At 37.5% G+C, this 17863-nt stretch overlaps 2 protein-coding genes across 5 annotated transcripts in view; both read right to left on the bottom strand.

Annotated features, from left to right (window-relative positions):
* LOC107671869 (MICOS complex subunit mic25a-like) overlaps positions 1-4823 on the bottom strand; it is a 98238-nt gene extending 93415 nt beyond the window's left edge. For 2 of the 3 annotated variants that reach the window (XM_016464865.1, XM_016464866.1), the window contains exons 1-5: positions 4752-4822; positions 4545-4657; positions 3044-3122; positions 2823-2919; positions 231-375 (exon numbers count right to left, since the gene is read on the bottom strand). In XM_016464865.1, the coding sequence (XP_016320351.1) occupies positions 231-375; positions 2823-2919; positions 3044-3122; positions 4545-4657; positions 4752-4794 (477 nt within the window). In that variant the 5' untranslated portion in view covers positions 4795-4822. Of the gene's footprint in view, positions 1-230; positions 376-2822; positions 2920-3043; positions 3123-4544; positions 4658-4751 lie in introns of all 3 variants that reach the window. The other variant, XM_016464864.1, reaches the window with a different exon arrangement.
* A 101-nt stretch (positions 4824-4924) lies between these two features.
* On the bottom strand, positions 4925-16254 carry LOC107671868 (serine--tRNA ligase, cytoplasmic-like). Of its 2 annotated transcripts, XR_001632263.1 has the most exons (12): positions 16058-16254; positions 14070-14140; positions 13887-13967; positions 13415-13573; positions 13103-13246; positions 11288-11443; positions 10504-10725; positions 10187-10316; positions 9902-10059; positions 8563-8692; positions 7005-7598; positions 4925-4935 (listed from the first exon to the last, which is right to left on the bottom strand). XR_001632263.1 is itself a non-coding variant. In XM_016464863.1 (11 exons), exons 1-11 carry the CDS (start codon positions 16191-16193, stop codon positions 7438-7440), a joined length of 1548 nt encoding a protein of 515 aa, XP_016320349.1. In that variant the 5' UTR covers positions 16194-16254; the 3' UTR covers positions 6709-7437. The 2 variants fall into 2 exon arrangements, 1 of the variants encoding a protein (XP_016320349.1); XM_016464863.1 differs by lacking the exon at positions 4925-4935 and having other exon boundaries at positions 6709-7598.
* Positions 16255-17863: the final 1609 nt, after the last annotated feature.

Genomic DNA, 17863 nt, shown 5'->3' with positions numbered 1-17863 from the left:
TTTAAGGCCTTATATTAGGAAAACGTTATTTAAGACATTTTAAGACTTTTTAAGGACCCGCGGACACCCTGTTACATGACACAATGACTGACAAAAAAAAATGAACGTTATGTACAGTATTTACATTGCTTGTCTCAGAGAACAGTGCAGTCAGAGTGTGCTTGTATGTGTCCTTACACTTCTGTCCTGAAGTATTGTGCTGTGCTGAAGTGTTTGTAGAGGAGTCTCACCAGCTGTTTGGCTTTCTCAGACTCCTGCCGTGTCTGTACTCGCTCTCTCTGCACTGCTCGAGTCATGTCGTGCCGGGCTGCCTCTCTCTCTTTGCGTGCGATGCGAGCCAACTCCTCCTGTATAATGGCCTGCTGCTGCTCATACCTGAACAAGCGCACACACACACACACACACACACAGCTTTATTTACAAGCCTGTTGCCTAGCCATGATTCACTCACTGCAGTTCTCAATCCTACCACAGTGTGTCAGTGTTTTGTCCCTTGTTCTCAAGCTTGTTTCAACAGTATGATTCACACTTGAACAGCATCCAGGAAAAAATTAGTCCTCTTCTAATTTAAGGTCTCTTCCCTTGTGAGAGCCAGGGCCGCATTAAGACCTCAATGGGCCCCGGGACTATGACTTACTGCAGGGCCCCCCGTCACAATAATGATATAGCTTAACATAGGATTTTTATCCAATCAAAGTTTCATAATTCTTGTTATCAATTCCAATATCTCAAAAAAAAAAAAACTAGCCTATGTAAAAACAAACTTACTGAAGACAAGTAAACAGTCATGAATTACAATAGAACAAAGAAATTGACCTACAAACACTTAAAGCACTGAATAAGAAATATATTGTATAAAATAAATAGACTAGAAATAGACTGAATAGTCTTCACTGAATAAATTCAATATACATTATTTTACAAATATACATTTATTTTACAGTGATTTTCTTTCTAATGTTTAATTTACATTATTGACACAAATGGCAAGAGCAGCTACTGTATCTTTAAAATCTCATCATATAATGCCAGGATTGCATAATAGCCAACTATGCTTTATCTTTAACTATTAACGTTCATTTAAGACACAAATAACTGTGTTGACGAGGAGACAGGCATTTTGACACATAACTATGTGTATAACGTTTAAACACAAGGCGCGAAAAATGACTCTTAGTTTAGTCAGGCGCTGTACGAGCAAGTATCATAGACTGAATAGTCTTCACTGTATAAATTCAATATACATTATTTTACAAATATAAATTTATTTTACAGTGATTTTCTTTCTAATGTTTAATTTACATTATTGACACATGGCAAGAGCAGCTATATTAGGCTGCTTTGGAGGAACAGTTCGCCCAAAAATGAAAGTTATATTGTTGTTGTTCTAAACCTGAATGAGTACATCTATCAAGTTAATAATCAAACTAACCTAAAATCTGTGGGGATGATGACGCTGTGTTTTTATCTGCTCCGTGTGTCCGGTCCATTTGCTGTTCCACAACTCCCACTCCATCATCAGCTTTAGTAATATAAACTAGCTGTGGATTTTAGTGACTAACTCATGTTTTCCCCTTTTTCCTCATTTTTTTCTCTCACTATTTTTTTTTTATAGAATAGTTGACATTTTCACTTATCGAAGATTGTTCTTTGCATGACCATTTCTAGATTACACCAGAATGAAGTGAAGAGAGGTGAATGCAGACATTAGGCGCACTGATCACCTGATAGATTGCACAGTTTGTTCAAAAGTAAAATATATAATAAATGCATTTGATTGGTAAAACAAATTCAAATGTGACGTTTTAATCTCTAATGGTAATGCATGGAATTTACGGAAAACTCCACTAAATAATAGCGCTAAAAAGTGAGGGGCGTGGTGGGTTTTTTGCGATCGGCTCTACCGATGTCCGTCAATCTACCCCACAGCCAATCACGGGCCCCCTCCTTGCTCGGGCCCCGGGGCTTCAGCTCCACCTAGCCCAATGGTTAATGCAGCCCTGGTGAGAGCTACAATGTTTAGTATTCATGTCATATTTTATCAATACATATAAGCATAATTGGGAAAAATGCCAGATGAATTGGTTGAAAATGTTGAAAATACACATTGAGTGATTCAGAAAGCACTAGAAAGGCTCTTCAGAGCTAAAACTAAGGGTGTGTCATGTGGATCTGTGTTTAGGAATAATACTGGTGGCGTCTAACTGACTGGATCAGTTGACTCAGCTCAAAATGGCGCTGTGTTATGTGATTTTAATATATTGTTGATGTATAAATAAGTTTTTCAGTCCTAAATCCTATCTCTGAGTGCAATGCCAAATACTAAAGTCAAGCAGGAGTTTTATATTCTAAAATTTAAGCTAATAAGGCAGCTATATGTTTTCATGAATAAGACCAATTTAAGATTTAAATTAGTATACTACACCAAAATTATAGTATTTGGGATATTATTTGGAAAATATTTAGTTTATTATTTTTTTTATTATTTGTATTATTTTATTATCTATACTATTTACTATCTATTTATAATCTTATTTATTTTGTTTACTTGTCTATTTTAATCTAATTTGTATAATTATTTTAAATACAATTTATTATTGATTCATTTTAATCTAATTACATGTGTATTTATTTTAATACAAGTTTATTATTTATTTTATATAATTTTTTAATACAAATTAAAAAATAACTATTATTTTTTATTATATATTAATTTTTACACTGGTTTTTTTTCTCTAAACTTTTCTAGTGACCCCCTAGCACTCTTTTCCGGCCCCCTGAGGATCCTTGGACCCCAGTTTGAAAACCCTGGACTAAAGTACCTCTTCCTGAGCTCCTCTTTAGTGTCAGGAAAAGTCGTCCTGGCCTGTGTTTTTGGAGATTGTGGGTCAGATGTGCTGGATGTTCGAGTCTGCTGGCCTGCAAGGTCAGAAAAATTAAAATGATTATCCCTAACCTGCATTACAAATTAAATATCTCACTAATTGCAACTCACGCAATGGGCATGTAAACTGCAAACATTTATGAAATTATTGTGTCATACCTAGGTTTTCTTTATTGTTGACAGGTGGTCTTGGATCAGCACTGGCATTCCTCATGCGCTGTAGGACGTCTTCAGACAGCTAAGGACAAAAAAGTGGAGAAGTTACACAGATGTCCTCAACAAGCTTATAAAGTTTTATAAGAGTGCTCATATTTCATACAATTCTTCCCACCATTAGGAAGCAGCAAATGCATACTCGATATAACAAAAAATATGACACATAGAAAGGATAAAGCTTAATTATTCCTTCTGGAGCAGCCTTGCAGATTTGTAAACATGCAAACTATAATAAAGAAAAATAACTTGTTTCAGTCTACAGAATTAGTGTTTCTTCCAACGAATTGGTTGAATGATTTAAAGGGGTCATATGATGCTTTTTTAAAGATCATCTCTCTCTCTCTCTCTCTCTCTCTCTCTCTCTCTCTCTCTCTCTCTCTCTCTCTCTCTCTCTCTCTCTCTCTCTCTCTCTCTCTCTCTCTCTCTCTCTCTCTCTCTGTCTCTCTCTCTCTCTCTCTCTCTCTCTCTCTCTCTCTCTCTCGCTCTCTCTCTCTCGCGCGCACACACACACGATGCTCAAAACTCCGCATTTGAAGTCAATAGCAAATAATTAAACTAATAACAAAACAGTAGCTGATTCAGAAGCGCCAGATTGTCATAGCAAAGTCAGAATTACCTCCTCTCCTAGCTTACCTCCTTACTGAAACCACGCCTTCTTTCTTTGCGTGCCCATTTGGGTGGCATTATGCAAATATTTCCACATAGTGAGGTAGATATGTGGGGGCATGTTAGAACGAGCCGTTTTAGGGGGGCGTGGCAGAGTCTTAACTTTGATAAAGAATATCTCTTTGGTTTTGAGACTTTAGTCTTTGCAACTTCAGGGATCTTATCTATGCACAATCAGCTTGTAACACTCCAAAGAGAAAGGAAAACTTGAAATCGCATCATATGACCCCTTTAATGACTTGCACTTAATTTTTTTTTTTTTAAAGACTCATGTGTCTACTGAACTAATGCATTAGCCACTGAACGAATCTTTTAGTGACCGAACTAAAAAAAAAAGATTCGAGTCACTCGAAGAATCAACTCTCCAGTCTGTAATCACCTCTCTAAAGAAGAGTACTACAAGATTACCACGCTGAACGTCCCGACAGGACTATACACCTGCCCTTGGTTTTAATTACACTTCTGCACACCTTGAGGGGCACAGATTAGCAAGGTGCCAAAGCGGTTTGTCAAGGACTCGATGTCATTAACCAAAGCCCGTACGTCAATCATGTGTGGACTAAATTAGAGACGAAACATTTCTATATTCACGTTTTTGTGAAATGACAGACGTCTGAAACAACGTTGTCCCGTTTTCCCAAACTCGACCCGTTCACTGAAGGACATTCGGGTAACTTGACAGCAGATTCACGCAACAAAGTCCCACGAAAACAGATTATCGTATTGTAAACCAGTATGATTGGTAACGTTAGGTGGTAAATATGGGATGTTGGATTACCTTCACTCCACGCAGAATCCTCACCCTGTCATCCTCATCTAGGCCGAAAGAAACTCTCCTGGTCGTGCTTTCTCCGGATCCCATCGCTTTTTGGTACAGCTCTGTTAATGGATCTTTAATATAAGAGAGATATTTTTACTCTTTAATTGAAACGAGCACAAAGTATTCCGTAAACACGCCGATATGTTTGACAGATTTGCATCTTACCGTTGGGAAGTGGCAGTTTGTAAGGGGCAGTATCCTGAAACATTATTGGCCAACGGCAGTGCAATAAGCCAATAGAATTTCATGATATATCGGCGACTGGAGTAAAGGCTTTTGGGAGTTGTAGTCAATAAAGCTACATTTTTACTAGCGCGCAAGTTAGTCAGCGATCATTCACTCAAATAACCTACTATATAAAAAAAAAAAAAAAAACTGAATAATCTCACTTCACTCAAAAAAAAAAGCCTACTATAAGATTGGTTTGATGTGCTCTTTATATTAAAACGTCTTTGTTTATTTGGAGTGTTTTTAAATTACGAACTGCAAGGTTTGTTATCTCTATCAACAAAAACATTAATTGGGAAAACTAGAGGTCTAAAATTATCTAATAAATAATGAGTTCAATGACTGAGACTATGCTTCAGCTGTGAATCAAAATCACTTCCAAAAGCCCAGGTGGGAGTAATGTTTCTAGCAAGAGGTTGAACAAATGTTTTAGATAGGTATATCTCTTTTTTATTACCTCCAACTAAGTATTGTATACAAAGTGATAAGATAAACTTCTAATAAACTGGATAAACACAAAATAAAGTGTTTTACTTTGATTCTTGTTGTAATACAATGTCAACCGATAACAAATGAACCCCATGCTCTAGGCTAAATGAAAAATACATTTTATAGCAACTGCATAGTCTCTCTTCACAACTCTATATAGAGGAAAATGCATTGTTTTTACATTTACATTGTCATTTAGCAAACGCTTTTATCCAAAGCGACTTACAGTTAGAGGGTCAAATGAAGATGGAAGAGATGTGTTTTTAGCCGATTCTTGAAGATGATTAAGGATTCAGCTGCTCGGATTGGGTTGGGCAGGTCATTCCACCAGGAGGGAGCATTTAATGTAAAAGTCTGTGAAAGAGATTTTGTACCTCTTTGGAATGGTACATACAATAAAGCGATGTTCATTTGCAGAACGCAAGCTTCTAGAGGGCACATAAATCTGAAGTAATGAAATTGTGATGAAACGATGGGTTTGCTGGAACCACAAGCAGTTCTGTCTTGGCAAGGTTGAGTTGAAGGTGATGGTCCTTCATCCAGCAAGAAATGTCTGTTAGACAAGCTGGGATGCGAGCATGCTATCGTCGGATCATCAGGATGGAATGAGAGATATAGTCGAGTGTCATCAGCATAACAGGGATATGAAAAGCCAAGTTTCTGAATGACAAAACCTAGTGATGCCATGTAGACAGAGAAGAGAAGTGGTCCAAGAACTGAGCCCTGAGGCACACCAGTAGTTAGATGTTGACAGTCTCGGTTGAATGTCCACTTCTGAAGCCAGACTGGTTGCTGTCGAGGAGGTTGTTCTGTGCGAGAAAGGCAGAGACTTGGTTGAACACAGCTCGTTCAAGTGTTTTTGCAATGAAGGTTAGAAGGGGAACCGGTCTGTAGTTCTCTAAAAGAGATGGGTTAAGGGTGTGCTAAGGATGTGCTAATGATGTGAGTGAGTGCAGGTACAACTGCAGGAGAAATGGCTTGAAGGAGATGAGATGGAATAGGATCAAGCGGACAAGTAGTAGGATGATTAGAAAGGATGAGTTTGGAGACTTCTGAGAGTGAAGAGGATGTGAACGAGTGTATAGCGAACAAGTGTCACAATATAAACTGCTTAAAAGTCAATTTTGTAGGCATATGAACTAAACAAGCTTTCTAAATCACCTGCACAAGATAACTATTATCAATGTTGGCTGCTTGTAATCTGAGAGTTAATTTGGTATATTGTTGATTCCTTGTTCTTACATTCCCAATTTTGTAACTTCAAATACAAGTGTGCAACTTATTCTATCTACTATAATTAACAGATATGAGATATTATTAACCTTTTACATTTAACACCCATAACACAATATTAACACTTTCAACAAATGCATGACAGAAAATATAATTCAGACACCAGACAATGTTCTCTTTCAGGTATTGATTTATTCTCAAATGCCGTCATACTCCTCACACAAGGCATCATAAAGCGAGTACTGTACATATAATAACATTCCCTGTTTTATAGACAAATCACAAGTAGCAATGTTTCTATGAAGGAAAAGACAGACGTGAATGAGAGGAAGCTGCATTTTTGACTGCTTTGACATTTGTGAAAATGTGAATAGTAAGTGCACAGTAATCAGTAATTACCTTTAAGTTATAGCGCAAATATTAATTGTAAGACAGGATATTGAAAGAGGTCTGTCCGTTATCCATAACTGATTTCCATTCAGAAAGTCCTAAAACTCCCACCTCTAATGTGGCACTGATGCAGAATAATCCCAGTACTAACTGTTATGACCATGCATGTTCCCTTTAACTGAACAGCAGAATTATAATACAATGCCTCAGGTAATTACACTGCCATAAAGACATTTCAGTTTAATGGCTAATGTCTGTCACCATACATTTTTAATTGAAGATTTAAAAGATCCCTCTATAGGAAACTGATTTGAGAATGACATGAGATAACATTATTTAACATGACACCATCATCACCATCGACAGCACCAGAGTAGGACTGTCCCAGAGGAAATAAAATGAGGCAGGGACATGACAGTGTGACAGTTTCAGTGGACAATGATTGTGAATAGGGTACACAAAATAGAGGGCTTGTAAAGAACCATTATGATTGGCTGGGATTGAAGGAGGTCTAGGAGTCATTGACTGACATGTTCTCCACTTTGTTCTCTAGATCAGTGTCACCACCCTGCTGTTTCTTCTTCTTCCCTCCTTCCTGCTGTTTCTTCTGCTTCTTGGCTGCCTCCTGGTCAATGGGGGCTGGCTTCACAAACTTTATCATTTCTGTTAAACCTGAGTAAAGAAACCATAATATTGAGATAGAGAGTTGGTATATTGTATAAGAGAAAACATAATATACAAACACTGAATTACCTAAAGAGTCTATTCATAGCTCACATATCTTGAGATGTATGACAGCTACTACTGCAGCATGACCAGTGTAGTCTGATATAGCAGAACAAATTAATCTTTTGAGCCAAGGAATAACTCTAATTAACTGGATCTTTATGGTGAATCAAAAACATACAGCACAGCCAGTGTGGTCTGATTACTGAAGAAATAAATCTTATGATTGGTTTGTTTTGGGTGAATCAAAAACATGCAGCACAAGTGTTGTCAGATTCCCAAATGAATGACTCTTATGAGCCGGTACTTTATAGTGAATCAAAAACATGCAGCATGACCAATGTCATCCAATTCCCAAATTAATGATTCTTATGAGTCGGGTCTTTTGAGCGAACCAAAAGCATGTAGTGTAGCCAGTGTGGTCTCATTCCTGAAGGACATATCTCTCTTATGTGTCAGTTCTTTTGAGCGAATGAAGAACTTGCAGCATGAAAAGTGTGGCCTATTTCCCGAAAGAATGTCTCTTATGAGCTGGTTCTTCATAGTAAATCAAAAAGTGTTATCTGATTCCCAAAGGAATTACTTTTATGAGTTGGTTCTTTTTTAGAAAATCGAACACAAAGCAGTGTTGCCTGATTCCTGAACTAATGATTCTTATGAATAACTTCTTTATAGCAAATCAAAAACATACAGCTCTAGCACCAGGAAGCATTAAGAAGAACCAGTATCGGAAGCGGAACCAGAATTGTTAAATTCCTTGTGATTCTCAATATAATCTTTAACAAATATGCTACGCCATCCCAATAAAAAACAACTAGCAACTCTCAAGTCTTTTTCATACATTTAGTATAAGACTGAGCCAAACTTGACCAAAATCAAGATTAGTAGATCCATATTTAGTGATACTCACCTGGAGGCATGAATGCCTTGAGAGGTTCTGGAATAATGATGCCTTCCTCTGTCTGAAAGTTCTCCAGGATAGCACAGATAACACGAGTGGTCGCACACATGGTGGCATTTAGCATGTGCACAAACTCAGCCTTTAAGAGAACAGACACAATGACCAATGAAACCAGCTTGATACAGTAAATACAGATTACCCAGAATCCTTACTCAGAACTGTGGAGTAGCATTGTACCTCAGTGTTTCCCACAGACTTGCACTCTATTTGTGGCGGCATTTATATGCAAATTCATTCTCTGCCAACAGGAGGCGCATTTAAGCCTCTTTCAGACTGTCAGCCCAAATCCGATTTTCTGCATATCCAGATGGAATCTGATTTGAATAACTGACTGTCCACACAGTGTATCGCAACGGTTCATATCCGATTTGTGTCCATACGTGCTCTTTCGTTTTACAGAATATGCATTGGTTTCTATGGCAATGCCGTTGCGTTATGCCTACGCTAAAAACAACAATAACAGCAATACAGTTTGCAATACAGATGTTGTCTTACGACATGACAACATGCTGCCGTCACGGTTGCGCTGCATTATATTTTGTCTTGTGAGGCAGCATCAGAAACTCAGGAAGCTGGAATGTGCGGCTTTATTCTGTGCTACCGTCTCCGCTACTCAAAGAGATGCATATACTAGCAGTATATTGTGTTTTTCCGCTTGACTTGCACTTCGCAACGACACAAGCTTGTTTCTGCAAAGACATTCAGCATGTTTTATACACAAATGTCTGACGTGTTTACGTTTTACGTGGCGTGGACGTGAAAAAGCTACACTAAATCCGATCTGAGCTAAGACTGAAATGGATTTCCAGAAATGCGATTTGTATAGGGTTCCAAACCACATACGAATGTAGCTTGAAACAGATTTGCACAAATCGGATTTCATGTAGTTCGTTGCCATTCAGACTATCTAAATATGATCGGATTTCAATCGGATTTGCACAAAAATCGGATTTGGGCTGACAATCTGAATGAGGCTTTAGAGCTGGAGAGATAGCGGTTTCCCCGGTAATGGTTGTACACAAAGCAGCACTCCGCTCACAAACACTGCTTTATCAGGCATTACATGCAAGATGAAATGAAAATGACATCCAGAATTTTCTGAAGACAGTCGGTTTCCTTCAGAAATACAGTGATATAAAAACACTGGCATCGGGTTTTGATTTTGAAACGTGCAGTGCTCATGTTTATTCAACGAAGTCAAAGCCTTTTGGAAAATCTATTTGTGGCGGTCAGTTTTGATATTGTGGCGGGCCGCCACAAATAAATCAATGTATGGGAAACACTGTACCTTGTCCATCATTTTCTTGGTCTGCCCGTAGCGAATTCGTAAGCGGCGAGCCTGGTAGTCTGTGCAGTTTGAGCATGACACAAGTTCTCTAAAAGCCTGGGAGCCTGGGAACCAAGCCTCTAAATCCAGCTTTTTACTAGCCGCATGGTTCAAAGCACCTGTGAGATAAAAGCAAACAATATATTTGAAGCTTTGTTATGGGAAGCTGTGAAAAGCTTTTATTGCTTTCCAACAAAAGGCGCCCAATGGCACTCTCGATGAAAATAAAGGGTAAAGTGAACCAACCTGATACAATGTTGACAATGCGGTAGGGGATTCCCAATGACTGATAAAACTCTTCAGCAGTTCCAATCATCTCATCAAACATCTCCCAGGACTTCCCGTCATAAGGAGAGGCATAGACAAACTGCTCAATCTGGAAAGCGATGAAAAGAGTTGTTTGTTCTTCTCATTATTACCAGAAATTTCTTCAAATTCTTCACTATCTGCAAAATGCTGATTTGGCTAGTGGTCTTGTATTTTTGTAATGAAATCAAGTCATCTAAATGCACATTAATATTTCATTGTTCATTCACTATTTCAGTGATAAAAATAGCTCGGACCTTCTCAAACTGATGGACCCTGAAGATCCCACGTGTGTCTCTGCCGTGAGAGCCCACTTCCTGTCTGAAGCAGGTGGAGATGCCGGCATAGCGGATGGGAAGGTCTTCTGGCTTCAGCCACTCATCTCTCAGGAAGGCGGCGATTGGCTGCTCCGATGTGGCAATCAAATACTTTTCATCCACTGTATTGTCATCAGACTTCTCGCTCCCCTTCCCGATCACCTGAACAAACACATTACAGGAAACGCTGTAATTCTTTGTGAGTTTGAATTAAGACTCTGTAGAGGGTCTTTTAATTTAAAGCAGCTGGCCATCTGTCTGATTCATCTCAATTAATCTGTTTGTTTGAACACTTTATTTCAATGTATCAGTTACAGGATCCCCACAACTTTATCTAACACACATATACAGCATAACAAAATTTACTTTGTAATATAATTTAAATAATTTGTAAATATTTTATTTGTTTTTGTTGTAATATTAAATGTATATATATATATATATTACAAAATAAATAAAAAGTACAAAATAATATTCTATATATGTTATCCTATATAAAATATCTATATAAAATTTATTTCATACATTTTTTGGTTTTATTAATTGCATTAAGTGGTTCTAGCTTGATGGTATGAGATTTTGAAATACTCTGCCATTGCTTTGGGTCAGATGAATCAATAAATACTCCTCACATCAAAGTTATATACTTTTATTGGGTAAAAATAATTAAATCAATCAAAATGTCAAATTAATGGCTACATAAAGTAACAGATGTAGGTCAAACCTTGTAGAGCTCCTCGTCAAACTGGCTGAGCTGAGCGACCTCCTGCATGACTTCTTTCCTCATGAAGAAGGGTGTGTACAGAAGGTTGTAGTTCTTGCTGTACAGGATCCGCAGTGCGTAGTTAATTAAAGCCTGTTCCAAAAAAACTAAAGGCCCCTGAAATAGAACACATCAGCCATGATATTTACAAAAAAGCTTTTTGGGTAGTTTGTTTCGAAGAACTGGCAGTGGAACGGGTTTAAATATTGTGCAACAAAGCAAAAATGGGCTCAAGATGTTTAGCAGTGCAGTTTTCCTTTGGTTCACATACTTGCATAGCTTAACAATGCACCAAAAAAAATGTCATTTTAATTTAACCCTCTGATGTTGTTCGGTCATTTTAGACAGAATTTTTTTTTTTTTTACGAAATTTTAAAAATCGCTACTTCATCAGAATGGAATGAAACTTTATGTGACCCCCAAATTGTGGACTTGATTTGAAAAAGCTAAATGGTAATAAAAAATAAGTCACACGTGTCAAAAATGACCGCCACAGGAAATGGGAAATAAGCATAAATACAAAAATAATGCAGATGTTTTTGTGTGTACAATCTACAAATTGGCCTCAATGCATAAAAAAAGTGCACAGCAATTAGGGGGTGACAAAATTAAAAAATCTAAATTAAAGTTTTTTGGGTGTTAGTATCAATATGTTAGTCTTAAGGTTATCTATAAGCCAGTGTGCTCCAAAACAGTGGCAAAATTCGCATTAAGAAGATATAAGCATTCAAAGCTTGGAGTTCGTCACTTCCACCAAAATGGCTCAACGATTTTTTTGACGTCACCTCGTACTTCAGCTTCTCATCAAATTTTCTTTGTCCAATCAAATGCTCTCTAGAATCCGAAGCACCCTGCACTATAAATAGATGCTGAAGTGCCGGCTGAGATCGGTCACTCACTCACAGGATTTGTATTTTCTGTATGGTGAACGATTCAGACAGTGTAAATATGCTTTACATTGAGGCAAAAGAAGTCTGGTTTCGTGCTGTCACGCTAACTGACGCACTGCGCACACAGTCTGCTCTGGTCCAGAGACACGATAGCACGGAGCGGATCATATGCACGAGTCGGCCCCATTTGAATTTTACACAGAATGCTATATTTTGAAGCAATATGGATGAGATTGTGGCTGTCATACCCTGTCAAATGTGGCTTTACCGAGCTCAATGGCTCTAGCCCAAGCTGTGATATAAACGAACACTACTGGCTAATTTAAAAAGGGGGCGGGGCTGCTTGATATGTCCCACCCTGTCTTCCTGTTTCAGTTAACCTGACGTCAACACATAGAATAACGGTGCGTGTTTCAAGGCACTTCAGTGGACCTTTAAGCAATTATGCCTGAAAACACTGCTCAGTAACTAACGATTACACAGCACTGAATATATATGGCTATACAGGCATCAGACGGCTACACCATGGTATGACACATGATTTTCTTTAATTTTTCTTCCACAATGTGGAACATATCTGCCTCAATTCAATGGATTTTAAATACTTTTGCTCTATTTTTATCTTAAACACTGCATTAATTGAAAAATTATATAAAATGATTCTTACATTTTATACAGAAAATAGTCCAGAATTTAAATATGAATATTAATTAGTAACATGAAAAACATGCAAAATATTAAATTAAAAAACATTATTGAAATGAAATAGTCGTATATTTATTTCACAAAAATAAAATTATTACATGATTATGGCCCCCGGTCAGTTTTGACCACGAACAACACAAGTGTGACTCCCAAATTAACAATACCAGAGGGTTAAACAAACCTTGAGGAAGTATCCTCTGCTTCCAGCCACTATGGCTCCTTTTTCCCCTTCGTATCCATCCACCATGACAACCAGGTCCACGTGAGAGTACCTTTTCTGCACCGTACAGTCGCCCCAGGTGCATTCCACTTTATTATCAGCATCCTGGGTAAGAGAAACACTGTTATGACAACAGTATGGTTAAACAACATAGTATGGTTCATTTGTCTGTTCTAATTCCATGAAGGTTTCTTGGTGGTTGCATGTTAGCAGGGCCTTCCCAGTGTACTGTTTATATAAAAACACGCACAGTAACTGATGACTGAAACTCACCTCATCGTTACTGATGGGCACAGAGGGATGCAGGAGGTTGCCGATCTCTCTCAGGTACTCAAGGCGCTCCGCCTCCAGCTTTAACCGATCACTGTCTGTTTTTTGCACTGCCTCGTCCACCAGTAACCTTACCTTCTTTATCTGAGTCACCGTGAGGGGCTGACAGGGACAGGATGGAGAAATACTGGTCACAGATAGATGTGGATGATCGTTTGATGAGTTTAACTTAATAGGAATGCACTTGAATTCAAAAGATTTTTAATGCTTTCGAAAGACATCTCTCTCATGCTCACAAAAGATGCATTTATTTGATAAAAAATACAGCAAAAATAGTTATATTGTGAAATATTGTTATAATTTAAAATGGAATTAATTCTTGAGATGGCAAAGCAGCCATTAATCTAGTCTTCAGTGTCACATGACTTTACTGTCACTTTTGATCAATTTAATGTGTCGCTATTGCTCGACTCACTGATAATGTTTCTCCAGTGAGGGCTTCCAGATTCTGAGCTTCTTCTGGAAGAGTGTCATCATCACCAACTGGCTCTTTTTTCTGCAAAAAACAGAGTAAATCGTCATAAGACCATCAAGCAGAATATTCTTATTACTCAGTGATAACAGATCACAACAAACATATGACAGCTGTTTTACGTACCTTCATCTTTTCCCCAATGGCTTTGCTGCACAGATTCTTGGCCTTGTTTAGATTATCTGCAGTGAAGCGACCTGGAGCCAAAAAAAAAAAGAGAAGTATTTTTTAACATCAATGCATGTCACTGATATACTGGCAAGTGGTCTGGCAAGAGTAATTATACTGTCTGAAGTTTTGAAATCGCCTGGAGAAGATGAAAGATATTTGGATGAGTAAATGTGCTTTAGAGAGTAAATGTGGAATTAGACTAAATTCATTTAATTTGGTTTACTTTTCAGTAGTTGTATTCCTCATAACATCAAGTATGACTCTGGCACCAACTTATAAAAATCTAACTGTATTGCAATATATTGTATTAGCATATTTTCACTAGTATAATAAGGAACACAATATAATATATTGGTCAAGGTCAAGTTTATTTATATAGCACCTTAAAAGCCATGAGTGCTGACCAAGGTGCTGCACAGCCAAAACATCAGAAATAGCAACCATCAAAAAGCATTAAGACAAATTTTTTGAAATCATTAAATACTACAATAAGTAATACACAACATCACCAAACAAAAGAAAACATAACAGAAACAAAACAAAAAGGTGTATATTGTAAATTACAAAACAATGTTCATTAACTGAAATAAACTTTAAATAAAATGTGAATATTAAATTAAATTTAAAGTCACCATGAAACAAAAGTTGCGATAGTCTTTTCTTCCCTAATGTGATGTATATCTGAGTGTAGCAGCTTCTTGAAAAAGAAATGAGAAAAATGTCACCAGATTCGAGGCGTTTTTGAGAGAGGGAGGATTGTTATTTTGATTAAATATTACTATTAAATCCTTAAAATTAAATATTAAATTCAATTAAACGTTTATTTAAAGATTGCGAAGGCACATGAATTACAAAAAAAATAAAAATCATGCCCACAGATCAATCATTTATAATAGATGCAATATTCCACAAAAAAAAAAAAAAAAAAAAAGTGATTTCAGGGTGACTTGAAATTAATATTAGAAATGTTGCATGGGTAACTAACTGAAATAAGTTTAAGTTAAAATACTGAAATTACTCAAACTGAAATAAAAAAAATATATATTAAAACTCTTCAAATATTATATAAATAATTCTAATCCATCATAAAACAAAGATGACAATTATGTATTCATAATTTGCAATTTCCTTATTTCTCTATATTACAAAAAAAATAATTGGTGGGGTGCTTAATTGTCAAAATAATGTCACAAGCAATTAACTGTAAAGGATTCATTTAATTTCTTCAAAATATAATTTTGATTTTATCCTGGACATGTTATTGCCAGCTTTCACAAGAATCACCCAAAAGCATAATAACCAGAGTTATCTAAAGAATAAAGCAATTCATTTAAGGATCACTTGCTTCTATGTGATCCATGTTAAAGCATACCAAGCTCAAATCTCTTACTAGAGAGACTTTTAGACGGATGTAAATTAACAGCAAATTAAATTGACAACCTGTCATTCTCTAATATTTTAGTTGCTTTAACTTTAGTTGCAAAGTCAAGAACATGGTAAAACACTGACAGTCACACAACAGCACTGACAGTCAGCAGCTCCTCCCGTTTCACTGACACAGAGATTGCATCAGATCCTGCTGCGGCACATATAATCAATACATACTCATACCTCTCCAAATAACATATCATATACACATATATTAGGCTCATAATAGCACATACTACTTTCACTAAATAAAGAAAAAAAGGTTAAACACGCTATGACAGCTGTGATAACTATTAGCGTCAATGCTACATGCTACTCCAGTACACCGGCAATGCGGTTTCTGAACATTTATACACATTTAATTTGAACTTTATCATGTGCTATAGTTCAATTAGTGTATGTTTTACATTGTAAAGGCTTAATGTTTATGAACAGATCTGTTATACGTGTCACAATCTGTTTTCATTCACAGGCTGCCATGTGTTTCAATAGCTTTAGCGTTAGCCGCTACTCACATTTCCTCCATTCTGTGTCCGCCTCGACCAGTTTATCCACCAGAGACACATCTTTGAACCGTTTCCTCTGGGCTTCCCGCACGATTTCAGGATCGCCGCCTTTGTCGGTGCGAAACAGGTCTAAATCGAGCACCATGACGCATGTGGACGAGGTGGGCAGTGCGGATGAATGAAGGAAGGAATATGGAGGGGAGGCGCTAGAGAGCAGCTGCTAATGAATATTCATTACGCTGCTGCGGCGAAGTTCAGAATCATACTACGACATTATGTCTATGACGGCAAAGGCTAAGCTAATGAATATTCATTATTTTTAACCGACGTTGCTTGGTAACCTTCCTGGAGCAGTATGCGTAGGTTCATTTATATTCATGAGCCAAGCTTTCACCATAGCGGCGTTCATCAATTTACATGATACTAAAACCATCCTATGAATCAATATTGATATTTTATTATTTTGTTGTATTTTACTAGATAAACCTGACAGGTTATGATCAATACAGAACCAGTTTGAGTCAGAGAATCTTGGTGAATGGAAAAGTCAAGGCCGAAGCCTGGCACGAACTTAGGATGTCCTGGAGCGTTGTAGCTCACATCTTCTCAAAACCTAACAGCACCACCGACTCTGGGCGGGTCCCTGGTGTGAGGCCTTTAAGGTCGGAGAAGATTCACGCCTCTCAAGATGGGATTGTCCAATGAGAAAGGCTGAAATTCCAAGCGGGAGGTTGCAATTGCTGGAGGGTTTTACGACCCTTTGTGTGAGGGCATGGTAATTTGCAAATGGAACTTGAATCGAAATTACTAAAGATTCTCAGGGGGAAGGGTCCATAGGTCCTCATATGGCTTGTTAACTGAGGGGTGTTACAGAGTATTTGTTAAATATAGCTAACAAAATATATATTGTGTGTTTGATTGGTCCAGACGCTACAATAACATGCTCTATAAGAAAAGCTTTATTCCTTCAAACATGGCTTGACTATGACATTCTTCTGGTCAGTAAGCTAATGTTGAAGGTGTTCAGTGTGATTTGTGTAGTTATCAGGAATGTTTTGATCATTTTCCAGTTCCCATTTCTCAAAAAGAATTTCCATCTCTGCTATACAAAACCAGCCTAAGGTGGTTTGCTGGATTTAGATTAGCCTGACCAGGATTGGAGATGAGACCAGGAAAGCATTTTAGTCTGTGTTAAGCTGTTTTTATGTTAATTGTTCCCTTATTACCAGTTTAAATTGATCCAACTCTGCAGTTAAACTTAGCATATTCTTGTAGAAACAATCTGATTATTGCTCCAATGGAACTCCTGTGATTATTTACTGGAATAGTTTAATAGAAAACACGTGCAACAAGAAAGTGCAGCCCAAAGTAAAAGATTTCATTTTAAATTGACCTTAAAGGGTTAGTTCACCCAAAAATGAAAATTAGCCCATAAATTACTCACCCTCAAGTCATCCTAGGTGTATATGACTTTCTTCTTTCAGACGAATCCAGTCGGAGTTATATTAAAAACTGTCTTTGATCTTTCAAGCTGTTTCATGGCACTCAGCGGGTGTTGCATTGCTTCAGTCCAAAAGCACTTAATTAAAATGCGCCCATCCATAAAAAAAAGTGTCTCACACGGCTCCGGGGGGTGAACAAATGATCGGAGGTCCTTCTGTAGCGAATCGATGCGTTTTTGTAAGAAAAATATCCATATTCAAAACGTAATAATCACTTTAATGTAGCTTGCGCTCACTGTTGTAAACAGAAGCAGTTCCGGGCAGATGACGTACGGAGGTCGGCTTTGCGCATGCGCCGCTCAGAAGTGACGAA

This window comes from Sinocyclocheilus anshuiensis, unplaced genomic scaffold (assembly GCF_001515605.1).
Source record: "Sinocyclocheilus anshuiensis isolate Anshui unplaced genomic scaffold, SAMN03320099.WGS_v1.1 scaffold1089, whole genome shotgun sequence".
NCBI classification, from domain to species: Eukaryota; Metazoa; Chordata; class Actinopteri; order Cypriniformes; family Cyprinidae; genus Sinocyclocheilus; species Sinocyclocheilus anshuiensis.
This window is presented reverse-complemented; position numbering and strand designations above follow the sequence as displayed.

Excerpts from the sequence above, each read along its gene's own strand:
- LOC107671868 (XM_016464863.1), bottom strand. The coding sequence starts at position 16,193 with ATGGTGCTCGATTTAGACCTGTTTCGCACCGACAAAGGCGGCGATCCT. Across the intron at positions 13,574-13,886 it reads TCACTGGAGAAACATTATCA|CCCCTCACGGTGACTCAGAT; the intron begins GTGAGTCGAGCA and ends TGTCCCTGTCAG. Across the intron at positions 10,317-10,503 it reads GGGTCCATCAGTTTGAGAAG|ATTGAGCAGTTTGTCTATGC; the intron begins GTCCGAGCTATT and ends ATCGCTTTCCAG.